Source organism: Panthera uncia (assembly GCF_023721935.1).
Source record: "Panthera uncia isolate 11264 chromosome D3 unlocalized genomic scaffold, Puncia_PCG_1.0 HiC_scaffold_8, whole genome shotgun sequence".
Taxonomy (NCBI): Eukaryota; Metazoa; Chordata; class Mammalia; order Carnivora; family Felidae; genus Panthera; species Panthera uncia.
The window spans coordinates 46835081-46851337 of NW_026057586.1; the positions used below are offsets into that span (position 1 = coordinate 46835081).

A 16257-nucleotide genomic window follows, 5' to 3' on the forward strand; every position below is an offset into this window, starting at 1 on the left:
CAACTAAACTCCATATGTGCGTGGACCCACACAGTTCAAAGCCAGTGTTGTCAAGGGTCAACTGTGTACCTATAACAGGGTAAGTTCAGCTTTGTGCTTTTTTTTAAAAAATTTCTTTAAATGTTTATTTTTGAGAAAGACACACAGAGCATGAGTGGGGGAGGGGCAGAGGGAAAGGGACGTAGAATCCGAAGCAGGCTCTAGGCTCCAAGCTGTCGGCATAGAGCCCGACGGGGGGTTTGAACCAATGAAGTGCGAGATCATGACTGAGCTAAAGTTGGATGCTTAACCGACTGAGCCACCCAGGCACCCCTCAGTTTTGTGCCTTTTGAGCACAAAGTATTTTGCATCATCCAAATGGAGGTGTCTCGTAAAGAGATGGAATATGGATTTTGAAGTCCGTACCACAGAAAAAATGAAAGCAGTGGAAGAGGGCCAGGAGATGCCATTATTGGAGATACCAATAATGAAGGACTAATTGGACAGTGGAGCTTCCAAAGGATCCTTAAAGAAGTGTCGGGGCAACGAGAAACCCTACAGAGTGCAGGGCTGTGGCAGCCGGGAAGGCCTGTGGGCCATACTATCCGATGCTATATGCAGTGACCCGGTGTTGTGATAGCTAAAAAGTGTCCCTGTGACTTGGTGATAGCATTTGTGGATCAAAACTGGAGGACCATTTGAATGACAAGGTGGGAGATGACCCTAGTCTGCCATGGGTAGTAGGGGCTGACAGGAGTAAATGGGGTGGAAAAAGTAAGTGAAGGCAGAGCAGGGAAGGAAGAGTGAGGAGCACGGTAGCTGGTAGGGAGGATGCCATCAGAGGGCTGTTGTTGCTCTTGATTGTAAGAAGAGACCCAAGTGTTTACTTCCTCCTTACTCATAAGTGAGGAGGGAGAGGTGGAAGATAAAGGAGAAAAGTGCCTCAGAAGCAGAAAGGGGTGGAGTCCAGGGCACAAGGTCTGGGTTAGTCTAGGCCTACGGGGGAAGGATGGAAGAACGCCTGTAGATGGGGGTACGGTGGTACATTTGGCTCCAGGAAGCCCAGGGAATTCCATGAAAACTTTACCCCTCATTGTGAAGCTAAGAGACGGAGGCCCTTTGCTAAGGGGAGTTATTTGGGGAAGAGGCTTGAGAACAGTCGTGACTTGAAGTCGCTGCTGTGGACTGTAGGAGAGCCCCTTGAAGAGGGTATTCTAAAAAGGATTTCCAGGCAGTGTCTAGAGGCTCGCGGAAGTAGGAGATCCGGAGTTTAAGGTGCTGGGAATCTACAGGGTTCTGTTAGTTTTGTTCTCCCACTGTTTAGCAACCTGGTGTGATTCTAGGAAAATCAAGCCAGTGTACTGATCAGGCTTTGGGGTTTTTGTAGGCTACTGCGACAGGATTATTGAGGGGACTGGCAAAGAAGTTAAAGTAAGGGATCAAAATGCTGGATTTGTTAAAGGAAGTAAAGATGGAGGTGTTTACATACATGAGAAGTGATCAAAGGATGAAGGGCTGATTCAGCTGAACAAGTCTGGGAGTACACCTGTGGGAATAAGCTGGAAAGTGGGAGTTGATTAGCTCAGAAATGACAGTGATACCCAGGCCCTGACCCTGGCCCTGGGGGTTAACATCAAGCAGAGGCAAAGTTTGTGGGGAAATGAGGGAGCTGAGAAACAGAGGAGCCGGCATACTGAACAACTAGTAGACACCCCTAGGGCAGTGGCAGGGTTTGCATGGGAAGAAGGACTGTCCCCCAGAGTTACTTGGTGAGGGGCGAGCCAGTGGGAGGCTGGTAGATGACAGCAGAGAAGGTTTTCAGGCTTAATGGTAGACGTCTCACAAGAGGAGTTGTAACATGAGTGGAGTCCTTGACTACAGACAGCGTTGGCTTCTGTCGTGGGAGGACCAGTGAGTTTTGGAATTGTGGGAGGGGAGACTCCACCTGAGGGGTAAAGGAGAGTCCTTGTCATCAGGAAAAGGACATCAGGTTTCACTTAAGGACAGAAGGTAAACATTCCACAAAACAGTCCGTGGCTGTAGGATTCACTGACCGAAATTACAGGTTCCAGAGGGTACACATTTTAGGGGACATCATTGTAGGAGTTTGGGTAAGTGGCACACAAACACAGGACACTGTTGGTGGCAGCAGTCCCTCAGGGAGCTGTCCGAGGCTTGTTCTGGGTACACTGAGGCTGGTGCCTGGGGTTTCCATTGGCTTAAAACCTGAAATCCAGGAAGCAAGGGCAGCCATTAAACCTTCAGCCCCTCCAGAGGAGTGCCCCACAGGCGACAGCATACTCCTGGGCTTTGGTAGACCCTCCCGAGTGCTGGGCTTTGGAATTTGATAGGCTATATTCCCTTAAGCCTGAGTGGAAATTTTGGTAACCTTTTGGAGCTATTGCTGCTCTAAGCTACAGTGCCCCCCGCCTTTTCTTCCTGAATTGAATTGTATTGTTTTTGTCGCACTCCCTTCTTCTGTACCTCTCCTCATCAGGGATCCGACATTTCATTGCTCTTAATTTTGGTTCTTGTTATTTAGTAGAACTCTACCACTCTGGTAACCCATATCCTCATTACTTGAGATTTTATCTGGAGTCAGGACTCCATTTTATGTCACTATCTACAGAGTTAACAATTTTCCAAATGCTACAGAAAAGATTCTTTATCAATTCCGTATTTCCATTCACCCTCCTGACAAGGCACAGGTTTTCAAAGAGAGGTGCTTTTTATGAAATGCTGTGCCAAGAGAACCACATCTTTGTTAAATGATGGTAAGATGGTTAGAGACTCAGAACCTTGGAGCCAACTAGAGATTATCTACTTTGAATGTCACCCCCATCGTGTCTCTCCCCACCCTTTTAAGAATGAGGACATTGAGTTAGTGAGTTAGGAAGGTGGCACCAGAATCTGGGGCTTGTGGGTTCTAATCTATTACACTTGTTATGCTTCTGACTACGTCCTGTCTCGTCCCTCGTTTATCAGCAGTGCAACATGAAGGGGAGATTGGCCAATGTATGGAAGTACCTTGGTAAAGAGAAATTCTAGTATAAAATTACCTAAATAACATCTAAAAATGCCTTCTATTTTTCCACTTTTAGGAAGAAGTAAGTCTAATTTGGGGTGGACACCTCTTCATCTGGCATGCTATTTTGGACATAGACAAGTGGTCCAGGATCTGTTAAAGGTATGTATATGGCTCTAATTTTTTTTTTTTTTGAGAGTGATCACATGCACAAGTGGGGGAGGAGCAGAGGAAGAGGGGGAGAGAGAATCCTAAGCAGGCTTCATGCTCACTGCAGAGCCTGATGCACGGCTCCATCCCACAATCTGAGATCATGACCTGAGCTGAAATCGAGAGTCGGACACTTAACCAACTTAGCCACCCAGGTGCCCCTATGGCTCTAATTTTTAAATGAATAAAATAAATATTGCTGTTACAGAAATTATGAAAGTCTTAGAAAAGCCAACTAACCATAGTGGCTTATTTAAAGCAATAGCTCATCACTAACACACTTAATTGTTCTTTGCTAAGTACATGAATTAGGTTAGCCTGATGATTAAAATTCTGTTTTCTTAGTCATTTGATTTTTCTGTTACTGACTTTTTAAAATTGCAAAAATGGTTGTACGAATTTGAAGATACTGTTATTGTTTTTTAATATAACAGTTAAAAAATAACCAAAGCACATCTTAAATGATTAAAAAATGTCAGAATCTCTTAATGAGCACCATATGATTTAAGACCTCACAATTTTCAATTCTATGATTTTTTTCACATATTGGTATTTCTGAAATTGTGTCTTCAAATTTAATTAGTAAACTGTACATTTAAATAGTGGTATCTTTTTCTTCCTGAGAACTTACTAAATTGGTGGAGAAAATGTGGTATTTTCTTTAATATTTATTTATTTTGAGAGAGCATGCATGCATGAGCAGGAGAGGGGAAGAGAGAGAGGGAGAGAGAGAGAGAGTATCCCAAGCTGGCTCCATGCACGGAGCCTGACGAGGGGCTCGATCTCATAAATGTGAGATCACGACATGAGCTGAAATCAAGAGACAGATGCCTAATCCACTGAGCCACTCAGGTGCCCCCAAAATGTCGTGTTTCATTCAGACAGTTCTTTTTTAATATTTGGGTTTCTAAAGTAGAGTGAAAGTCTATAGATTTTTAAAGAAAAGTAAACTTTTTACTCTTCTACCTATCATGTAGACTTTTACCTTTCAGGAAGCTTTATTGTTTTACTGTGAATTAAATTGAATTTTAGTGGTGACAACCAATCAATATTAATTATTTTAATTTTGAAGTATTTAATATATTTTGGGGGCTACTGGCTGGCTCAGCATGCAACTCTTGATCTCAAGTTTATAAGTTTGTCCACGTTGGGTGTAGAGATTACTTAAAAGTCTTTGAAAAAGAAATATTTAATATTTCTTGACACGTGGAAGATATCTAACATTTTCACGTTTGTTCAGGCTGGTGCAGAAGTGAATGTATTGAATGACATGGGAGACACGCCACTTCATCGAGCTGCCTTTACAGGACGAAAGGTGAGAACATTCCATGTTCAGTGTTTGCAAGTGGAATATTTGGAGGGGCAGTCGCCTATGTTTTTTATGGCTCTGAATAGCAACTGAGAAAAGCCACAACAAATACATAAACCAGCACTTTGGGTCACAAGGTCACAAGCTCTTAGAATGAAAAGTGAGGTCAGGTTACTTCCACTCTGGCCTCCTGACAGGGACTCCTTCTGTCCCCACTCGTGTCCTTTGGGATGGGGAACTCCTGATTGTTCCTTTTTTAAAAAAAAAAAAACGCTTCATTGAGGTATAATTTTATGGTGCATGAAACTCACCTACTGTAAGCGCGCATTTCAGTGATTCTTGGTACCTTTACACAGTTGTCCGGCCATCCCCACAGTCCAGTTTTAGAACATTTCCATCAGCTCAGAAAGTTTCCTCATGCCTGTTTGTGTTCATTCCCTGCTGCTCTCCCATGCCTCAGGCTACCGCCGATTGGCTTTCTATCTCTAGGATGTTGGTCTTTTCTAGAAATTTCTTTTCTAGAAATTTCTTATAGATGAAATCATACAAGCTTTGTGTCTGACTTCTTTAATTTAGCATGATATTACTGAAGTTTATCAATGCTGTAGCATTCATGTATCAGTAATTTCTTCCTTTTTATGGCAGAAGAACATACCATTTTATGGCTATGCCACATTCTTTAATCTTTTTTTTTTTTTTTTTTTTATTTTTTTTTTTTTCAACGTTTTTTATTTATTTTTGGGACAGAGAGAGACAGAGCATGAACGGGGGAGGGGCAGAGAGAGAGGGAGACACAGAATCGGAAACAGGCTCCAGGCTCCGAGCCATCAGCCCAGAGCCTGACGCGGGGCTCGAACTCACGGACCGCGAGATCGTGACCTGGCTGAAGTCGGACGCTTAACCGACTGCGCCACCCAGGCGCCCCAACATTCTTTAATCTTTTAACTGTTTACTGACAGGACTCTCTTCCTATTGTATTGCCTTGGCACCCTTGTGGAAATGAATTGATCATAAATGTGAGGTTTATTTCTAGACTTTCTATTCTGTTTCTTTGATCTATGTCTATCATTACATCAGTACTACACCACCTTTATTGCAGTAGCTTTATAATTAAATTTTGATATTGGGTAGTCTGAGTTTTCCAACAGTGACTTACATTATTTTGGCTATTTTCAGTCAAAAGTTTGTTTTTCCATATAAATTTTAGGGTCATATTCTACAAAAACACCTGTTGGAAACTTGAGGTTGTCTTGTCTAGAATCTCAGGCCCATTTGGGAAGAATGGCCACTTTAACAATATTGAGTCTTTCAATCCATGAATGTGAAATGCCTGTCCCTTTATTTAGATCCTTAATTTCTCTTGGCAGTGTTTTGAAATTTTCAATGTACAGATCTTATTCTCCTGTTAAATTGTTTTCTAGGCATTGTATTCTTTTTGATGCTATTTTCAATGGAATTTTTCTTTTAATTTCCTTTTCTGATTCATTGTTGCAACTATATAGAAAGACAAGTTGATTTTTTTGTTGTTGATCTGTATCCTGTGTACTTGCTGAGCTCATTTATTCTAGTAGATTTTTTATAAATTCCATAGCATTGTCTACACTGGATCTTATCTGCAAATAAAGACAAATGTACTTCTTCCTTTCCAGCTGGATACTTTCCCCACCACAACCTCTACCCTTTACTTTGCTAGATCCTAGTATACTATTGAATAAATATGTTGAGAGCAGAAATCCTTGTTTTTTGATCCTGGGGGAATAGCATCTAGTCTTTTACCAGTAAGTATGGTGTTTGTAAGTTTTTCCTAGCTATTTATTAGGTTGAGGAAGTGTTACTCTATTCCTGGTTCTTGAAAGTTTTTATCATGAATATATGTCAAATGCTATTCCTCTGTCTTTTGAGATGATCATGTGACTTTTTCATTAGTCTATTATTGTGGCATATTACATTAATTGATTTGGGGATATTAAACATTCCTGTGTAAATCTTACTTCATATTGGGCAATAATTGTTCTTGTGTGTTACTGGATTCTGTTTGCTAATACTTTCAGGATTTTTTTGGGTCTGTATTCATGACAGATCCTGCTCTATAGTACTGTTTTCTTGAAATGTGTTTATTTGGCTTTGGTAACAGGGTAATACTGGCCTTATAGAAGGGAAATGGAACATGTTCTTTTCTCCTGTTTTCTGAAATAGTTTGTGAAGGATTGGCTTTACTACTTCTTTAAATATTTGATAGAATTCACCAGGTAAGCCATCTGTGCTTGGACTTTCTGTGTGGGAAGATTTTAAATTATTGAAACAACTTAATTACTTTATGTAGATCTGTTCCAATTTTCTTTTTCTTACTGAATCCGTTTTCGTTATTTTGTCTTTCTGGGTATTTTTCCATTTCACCTAAATTGTCTAATTAGCTGGCATAAAGTTGTTAATAATATTCTCCCACTGTTTTCATATCTGTTGGATTGGTAATGATAGCCCTTATTTCATTTGTGTTTGCTAATTTGTGGATTTTTCCACTGGTTAATTTGGCTAAAGATTTGTCAATTTTCTTTTAAAAAAAATTTTTTTTTAAATATTTATTTTTGAGAGAGTGAGACAGAGCATGAGCAGAGGTGGGTAGAGAGAAAGGGAGACACAGAATCTGAAGCAGGCTCCAGGTTCTGAGCTGTCAGCACAGAGCCTGACGCGGGGCTCGAACCCATGAGCTGTGAGATCATGACCTGAGCCGAAGTCAGATGCTCAACCGACTGAGCCACTGAGGTGTCCCACTTTGTTCTTTTCTAGTACAGGCACTTAAAGCTATAAATTTTCATTTTAGCTGATACAATACATTTTGACATGTTTTTGTTTATTTTAAGATACTTTATAATTTTTTTGTGATTTCTTCTTTGCCCATAGATTTAGAACTATGTCTGCCACATATTTGTAATTTTCCAGATTTCTCCCATCACTGATTTCTAATTTAATTTCTCTTATAATCATATAACATACTTTGAATTATTTATTGAAGAATATAACATTCTTTTAAAAGGTATCAGGAATTAATCTGTGATACAACATCTGTCCTGGAGAATGTTCCTTCAGTGCTTGAAAAGAATGTATACTCTGTTGTTTTGGGGGTGGAGTATTCAATAAATGTCCATTGGGTTAGTTAGTAAGGTTGTTCAAATTTTTACCCTTAACTGATTTTTTGTGTTTATCAAGTATTGAGAGTGTGGTATTGAAGTCTAGCTATAGTTCTGTCAGTTTTTGCTTCATGACTTGGGACTCTGTTAGGTCCATATCCAAAATGGGGTTATATGGAATATATGGCATGTATCTTCCTCACATATTGACTTTTTTTATCATTACAAAATGCCTTTGCCTTCAGTAGTATTTCCTGTTCTAAAGTTTATTTTGTTTTATGTTAATACAGCTATTCTAGCTATCTCATGGTTACTGGTTGCATTGTGTATCTTTTCCACTCCTTTCATTTTCTACTTCTCTGTATCTTTGAATATAATGTTTCTTGTAGACAGCATACAACTGTGTGAGTTTTTCTTTAGTAGACACACTGTTACATTAGTTTCAGGTGTACAACTTAGCGATTTGACAGGCTTATTGTATATTTTGCTCCGTTCACTGCAAGTGTAGCCACCATCTGTCCCATTACATCACTATTACAATATCGTTGACTATATTCCTTATCTTCTGCTTATTTCAATGACTTACTCATTCCGTAACTAGAGGCCTGTATCTCCCTCTCCCTTTCACCCATTTTACCCACCCCCTTCCCGCCTCCCCTCTGGCAGCCATCAGTTCTCTGTATTTATAATTCTGATGCTGATTTTTGTTCATTCATTTTTTTAAGACTCCATTTATGAGTATTTGTCTTTCTCAGTCTGATTTATTTCACTTAGCATAATACCCTCCAGCCCCAACGATGTTGTCTCGGATGGCATGATCATATCCTTTTTATGGCTGTGTACTGTGTGTGTGTGTGTGTGTGTGTGTGTGTGTGTGTGTGTGTGTTATATCTTCCTTATCCATTCTTCTATTGATGGGCACTTAGGCTGCTTCCATGTCTTGACTGTTGTAAATAATGCTGCAGTAAACACAAGGGTGCATCTTTTCAAGTTAGTGTTTTCATTTTCCCTGGGTAAATACCCAATAGTGGAATTATTGGATCATATGGTATTGCCATTTTTAATTTTTTGAGAAATCTCCATAGTGTTTTTCCACAGTGGCTATATCAATTTACATTTCCACCAACAGTGCATGGAGGTTCCTTTTTTCCACATCCTTGTCAACACTTGTTTCTTATCTTTTTTATAGCCAATCTGACAGGTATGAGGTGATTATCTCATTGTGGTTTTGATTTGCATTTCCCTGATGATGAGTGATTGAGCATCTTTTTATGTGTCTGTTGGCCACCTGTTCAGTTGTGTGTTTTTATCCAGTCTGGCAATTTCTGCCTTTTGATTTAGTGTTCGGTCTATTCACATTTAATTAATAACAGTTTTGGATTTCCATCTTCAATATTGTATTTGTTTTCTATGTCTCAGGTTTTTGTTCTTTTGTTCTTCCTTTACTGCCTTTTGTGTTACAGAGGTATTTAGTGTAAAATTTTAATTTCTCTGGATATTAAACTTTTTGAATGTATTTAAATAGTTTCACACTCTTTATCTGCTAAATTTAACATAGCCAACTGAAAGTCAGTTTCTATAATCAACATTTTTCTCATTAAAGGTAACTTGATTCTTTGTCTGACAAGTTTTTATTGAAAATTGGACAGTTTTTAAAAGTTTGGTGTTTTTTTTGTTTGTTTTTTAAGTTTGAGAGAGACAGAGTGAGCAGGGGAGGGTCAAAGAGAGAGAGAGAGGGAGAGAAAGAGAATCCCAAGCAGGCTCTGCATTGTCATTAGTGTGGAGTCTGACCAGGGCTTGAATACACGAACCATGAGATCATGACCTGAGCTGAAACCAAGAGTCAGATGCTTAACTGACTGAGCTGTCCAGGTGCCCCCAAAATTGGACATTTTTTATAATGTGTTTTAGCAGCTCTGAATTCTGACTTGTCTCCCTTCAGGTTATTTTTTTCTTTTTTTATTAACTTGTCTGGTCTTCATTTGTGAAATCTGGAATATGCCTGGCCTGATATCTCTGCTCTTTTTTTAAAAATATTTTAATGTTTTAGCATTGTTTCTGTTTGGGACTGAATGTGTCCCCCTAAAATTCATATGTTGAAATCCTGTCCCCACAATGTGGTGGTATTAGGAGATATGGAGGTGGGTGTGGGATAGGAATGGCCTGTGGCTTCAAAGCTAATGATGCCTGATGATCTTGCCTGGCGTTCTAGTTCCTGTTGAGTTGCCTCTCAGTTTGTTGTTTGTCTTAACTGAATATCCAGCACCATGAAATGATTTCGTTTTGTTCATTTTTATACTCATTTTTCAGGATGACCATTCTCTGATCTTTTCATACTTCCGTAGCCAAAAATTGCTTTCCCCTTTATCCTGATTTTTTTTTTGATTATTTGAATGATCTGGTAAATTAACTATGGTAGAGGGCTTATTTGATTACTGACCATAGTTTAATATCCCTAAAGGTTATTTTAAAATACTAGGAGGATTTGTGAGTGTGTATCACAAGTTAATGAGTTTATTATTTGTTTCACATTTTCTATGTGTGAAACGACATAAATCTAATGACTAGCTTTAATTTTTGCATAAATTACCATGAATGAGCCCTGTAAGTATGTGATTAATAAGCATGTTTTAATTAGTACATTTTACACCATTACAGTCTATTTGTTCATATGTTGATCCTTGTGAACCAGGTATGGAGTCTTGCTAAAGCTGAGAAAAATGTAACATTTACAGTAAAAAAAATATAGTGGGTAAATTGCTATACTCTATGGGATTTCAAAAATGAGCTGCAAATAGTTTAATTTGCCTGATTCATGCGTGAACTTCTTGCTCTTGATAGCCCTGCACCAGTTGTTTCTTCTGTGTAAGAATGTTGTTTATTATCTGATTCCCATGGCTCAAGTCTACCCATTCTTGAAAGTGCAGTTCAGGTGCTGTCTGCATAAATTCTTTCCTGACTTACTGCAGCTGGAAGAAAGGTATGCTTTTTCCAGATTTCCTAAATATTTACATCACCTTCTTTTATCTTCTACTTGGTAGTTACTGCTGTGTATGTTTTTATTACTAGAGTGCATTAATCTTGCTTTCAAGGAGTTAATACATTTAAATTTTTGTATCATTGATGAGCACAGCACATGTCTTTCTGTCCATCTTACCCACATAAGATCAGTTCATTTATCTGTACTTGGTTCTTCTTTACATACTTGTCCATTTCTACTGTATTCTTGAACTTCGAACATGAGATTGTGCTAAGTTGGGCCTTTGATTCAAATATTAGCATATATATCATCTCTTATATTAGAAAATTTAGCTGATGCTAAGTGGGTACATCACATAGGAAACTTTAAAATGTATGTGCTTAATATTTGAGTATGATTGAATTTTGCAAAAAGTTTAATTTTCTAATTAAACTTTCATGTGCTCATGAAAGGAATCCAATTATCTTGTTTTGATGTGATCCTTTGCCATGAATATAATTTAAAATATGATAGATTCTGTGATTTAATAAATACAAAGAGTTGAAAAGGGATTTCATTTGTTATTAAAGTACTTTACATTCTTGTCTGTTTGAATATATAAAATCTCCCAAAATTTTGTGAGGCTTTTCTTGGTAATTAGTGAACTCCGGTGTTTTTGTTTTGTTTTAATTTTTTTTTAATGTTTATTTTTGAGAGAGTGAAAGAGAGTGTGAGCAGGGGAGGGGCAGAGAGAGAGGGAGACACAGAACCTGAAGCAGGCTCCAGGCTCTGAGCTGTCAGCCCAGAGCCCGAGGTGGGGCTGGAACTCACTCCAGGATCTGTGAGATCATGCCCTGAGCTGAAGTCAGCCGCTTAACCAACTGAGCCACCCAGGCGCCCCCTGCTGGTGTTTTATAATAAAAATTAATATACCAGAATTTTAAGATGTATTTAGTATTCCTTTATTTTTTAAATGCAGTTAGAATTCTGAAATTTTTATATCTGTATGATCAGTACAAAATAGGGATACAATCAATATAGTAAATAATGGGATTGTGGTACTGAATTTTGTGTTGGCTACTATTTTCCAGCAGATCTGAGAATACATTTGATATACATGCTTCCTGGGGCGCATGGGTGGTTCTGTGGGTTAAGCGTCTGACTTCGGCTCAGGTCATGATCTTGAGGCTCGTGAATTCAAACTCTGTGTTGGGATCCGTGCTGACAGCTCAGAGCCTGGAGCTGGCTTCAGATTTTGTGTCTCCATCTCTCTGTCTCTCTCTTTCTCAAAAATAAATATCAAAAAAAGATTTTTTAAAAATACGTGCTTCCTATGTTCTGTGTCTCAGGAACTATATATCTGTCATCGCCTGGCATATAGAAGATACATATAATCCTGGGGTTTATATAAGCTTATCTGTCTTGTTCTTCAAGATCCCATCTCTCACGAGTATGTATTAAATGCCTACTGTATATCAGGCATTGCACAGATGACTTGATATGTATCGTCTCATTTAATAGAGAATGACAACTCTGAACTATAGGCATAAATATTGCTATTTCTTACAGGTTGGGCTTCCCGGAAAGCCTGCTGAGCTGCAGCAGGTCAATGGGAGTGCTGTGGGATCACACTGTAGCAGGGAAGGAAGGAAGCAGGAGTGGGCAGAGGCTGAAGTCAATCTGTGATGTACTCTTAAGGGACGCCTCAGCCAATGATGGGGAGCTCTGCAGAAGAGATGACCCATCAGAACTGTCCCACTTGGAGGTGAGGGAACACAATACCGGTGATGGTCAGTCAGTGGATACAGGCTGCCCTGGGAAGGGACAGGACCTTGTACAAGGCAGCCCTCTTCAGCTGAGACGGTCCCTGAAATGACTAAAGGTAACAGCTGTGTCTTGGTCACTCCTAGCATCTAGGGAAGTAAGTCCCTTGTTCCTCAGGGTGAGTCTGGGTGGTGCAGCACAGCTTGGACCACAGCTCACCTTTTATTTTGCTCAGATTCACTTCTGCATACGCTTTGGGGAGCAGCCTCTTCAGGGTCCCAGTGGGCAGGAGGAAGGACGATAGTGGGGCAGACTATAGCCCTTGTTGGCTGTAGTTGGCCTTTGGGCCACAACTGAATCATTTTCTCCCTCCTGTGCTGTCCATTCTAGATACAGCCTCCCCTTGGCTTGCACGTCTGCTCTTCGTGGGTTACCCAGTACTGTGACTCAGGCCCTCATCACTGGAGGTCTGCAAAGGTCATGCCCTTCATAAGCTTGTGGTTGCTACACTCATTCATTTACTGTCAAAACTGGACTAGGGAATACCAAGAGACACCTGTGTGTATCATCTGCATGCCAGACATACTCCTCCATTTCCCCACTGTGTACAGTCCTCCTTTTCTTCTGACATTCGAGTTCATCTTTACCTCTAACTCTTCTTACCTCTGGACCTTTGATAGAGGAGCCACTTGTTCAGGCAGCCTCTCTGATCTCTTGGCCTTGGATCAGAGCATTATCCTCAGGTGTGGACTGTGCTGCCCAGAACCGGAAGAAACCAATCAGACATTGTACTTCTCCATTTTGAGAAGTGCAAGATGGAATAATTTGTTCTTTACTTAGGAGACAGTGTCCTGGCATCACCCAGACCACTGAACGCCTAAAAACTTACTGACATCACATAGTCCCTGAATTCTCCCCAAGATTTATTTCCCACTCCCTAGAGCATCATGTCTTACCAAGGCTTTCAACATTCTAGCCTCTTCTTGTTCATTTGGTTCTATTAACATATCATTGATAAAGTGGACCCAGTGTGATGTTCTGCGGGATGACCAAATGGCTCTGGGGCAAAACTGTACGTGTATCCTGTTGTCTATGGGTATGCAAACCGGTTTTGATCTTTTTTCCTAATAGGGAAAGAAAAGACTACATTTGTCAGATGAGTTGCTGCGTACCATGTCCTTAAGTAGTATTAACTTGCTCCAGCAAACACAGTATGTCTGGCAGAGTGGCTACGATCGGGGCTATTTGAGTTTATGCAAGTCCTCTGCAATCCTCCACATTCCTCTGGTTTTTGCAGTGTTAGACTGGTGAATTAAATGGAAATATGGTAGGGACTGTCACCCCCGCCATTTGAGGTTTTTGAGGGTGGCACTAATTTCTCCCATTTCTCCCCATATGGGATATTAGTTTTGATTTATCTTGGCCAAGAGATGGGGGAGGGCAATTTTAGAGCCTTCCATTGGCTCTTACACTATAGACCAAGGGAGCCATGTGACACTTTGCCAACAATTGAGTGTGTGTGTTCCAATTATGTGTTCACAGACTCGGGGAGTGACTATTAGATGTCATTGTGGACCCAGTGTATGCACTGCGAGCCAGACCTGGGCCAAGGTTTCATTTATCATCTCACTCTCGCATATGCCCCCTTACTAAGGAGACAGATGACACTTTGGGTCTCTTGGCGTCAGTGTCAGCTTGGATCTTATACCTAACAATTCCTGAAATGTCTGGATATTCCCTTTTCCCCAGTGTAGTTACTTGAATAAAAGGTCATTTGTCCCCTTGGGAATAGTCTAGGAAATTCGTAGCTGTGTAGGTTTGGTTTGGTGTTGCAAAATCTTTCCTTCTGGAATTAGGTCTCTCCTTTAATAGTTTTCAGTCCAAAACTGATTCAAGTCCAGAAAACTGGACAAGGTATCATGACTTCTTCAGCTTCTGACCATTCATCATTGACTTTTTTTGATGGTACAGATTTTTACTTGGGTGCTTCCTTAGCAGCATGGACAAAAAGCAGTGGCCCCCTATAGATGTCAAAATGCCAGAAATGCCATTGCAGACAGTAGAAGGCTCTAGATAAGAAGGCTTGCTAGATTGGACATAGTATGTAAGATCATACCAGGTCATTTTGTGCCTGGAAGGCCTTAGAGGATACATCATTTACCAAAACAGGAAGAAATGACTGGTGGAAAAAGCACCAGCATCACCGGGAAACTTATTAAGAACTATCCTCTCAAGTCTAGGGCTGCCATCAGGAAATGCCATTGTAGACCTGGTTCACTGATAGTGGGGTGTGCAGGGTGGGGGCTGTGTCCTAGGACCCTGAGACAGTAGAGGAGGTGGCACTTAAACATCAGAAGCCAGGTGGATGTAATTATGGTAATGAGCAGTGAGTTCAGAGGGGCAAGGTCAGGATGACTGGCCTGCAGAAGTTCTGGAAATGGCTGACAACATGGCATTCCTGAAGACAAATTATATGGGCATGGCAGATAATGCTTTTCTCTTTTTTCTTTTTTTTTTTTTTTTCTTTTTTTTTTTTTTTTCATTTTTACCCATTTTTACCAGAGGGAGAAACTACTGCTTCATACAAATTCTTCAGTAACTTACTACACATTTGTTAGACTGATCATCCACTGGGTGCTCAGTTCTGTTTCTTCATTTTCTCTCCCATCCCTCTCTCTTTCTCTTCCCTTTTTTGTCATGGGTCAATAGAAATCACTATCTTCAGGTTTACTGATCTATCTTGACCATTGTCCTGATGTCTCCTGATACCATCGAAGAAGGCATTCCTTATTTCTGTTACTATGATTTTTATTTCTAGCATTTTCCTTTAACTTATAGTTTGCACTTATCAGTTGAAACTCTTACTATGTATGTAGTCCACCTTTTCCACTAGACCTTTTAATGTAATCCTAGTTATTTTTAATTCTCTGTTTCAACATCTTGGTCATTTCTGTGTCATTCTGTTGATGGCTTTGTCTCTTGACAGTGGATTGCTTTTTCCTGCTGTTTGTGTGTCTGGTAACTTTTTATGGGATGTTAAACAGTGTGTGTAAGCTAGTAGAGACAGAGGTACATAGTATTGGGCCTGGAAATGAGCATACCTCTTCTTAGTGTGGGAGGTCCAGTCAGTCTAGTCTGGAGTTGGTCTGAGCTTGGGTTTTCTTGTTGCCATAGCTACCTTCTGTGTACCACTGGCTTCAAATTTCTATTTCCAAATTCAGTATTACCTCTGCATAAGGTGCAGGCTGATTTTCTGGAGGGTTGTTTTGCTGTGTGTGTGTGTGTGTGTGTGTGTGTGTGTGTGTGTGTGTGTGTGTGTAATGTTCCTGCTTTACTCTAAGCTTTAGGCCTTCCTAGTGGGTCTTGTGCCTCAGAGTGCGTTTCTGTCCATGCTGTTGCTTTTCCCCCCATGAACTGACTATTCTTGCTTGTTCTCAGTACTTGTTAGCCTTGGGGAGGGGGGGGTGGTGAGAGGAGGGGATGGAGTGAGTTCTGTGGTCCTGGTCCAAACTCCATCTTAGGTCTGGGACAGGGATTTCTTAGATGGTGGTCAATCAGTGACCCTGCTCCTCCCATAACGGTAGGGGACCTTTGGTGGTATGGATCCTTGATTGTTTCCTGTCTCTTTCCTTGGCTGAGAGGATCCTCACCATGCCCTGTGGGTGAAAAATTTGCCGACCTTCTCACAGCAGTGTTGTTCCTTAAGGAATAACCTGAGGCAGAGAGGCTTGCCTGGGGTTTTATGCTTTTTCTGCTGCAGTGGCAGTCCCCCTCCTCCAGGCCTGTTGCACCACTGAGGGAAAGGCTTTTTCTGGTCACCTGCCTGAACCTCCATCTTTTTTTTTTTTTTTTTTTTTTTTTTTTTTTTTTTTTTTTTTTTTTT

General features: G+C 40.4%; 1 protein-coding gene across 2 annotated transcripts in view; it reads left to right on the plus strand.

Moving 5' to 3' along the window:
* The window catches only part of OSBPL1A (oxysterol binding protein like 1A), a 243777-nt gene that overhangs the window by 23111 nt on the left and 204409 nt on the right, over positions 1 to 16257 (plus strand). For both annotated transcript variants that reach the window (XM_049619605.1, XM_049619606.1), the window contains exons 3-4: positions 3081 to 3166; positions 4455 to 4529. In XM_049619605.1, coding sequence (XP_049475562.1) covers positions 3081 to 3166; positions 4455 to 4529 — 161 coding nt within the window. The remainder of the gene's footprint in view (positions 1 to 3080; positions 3167 to 4454; positions 4530 to 16257) is intronic.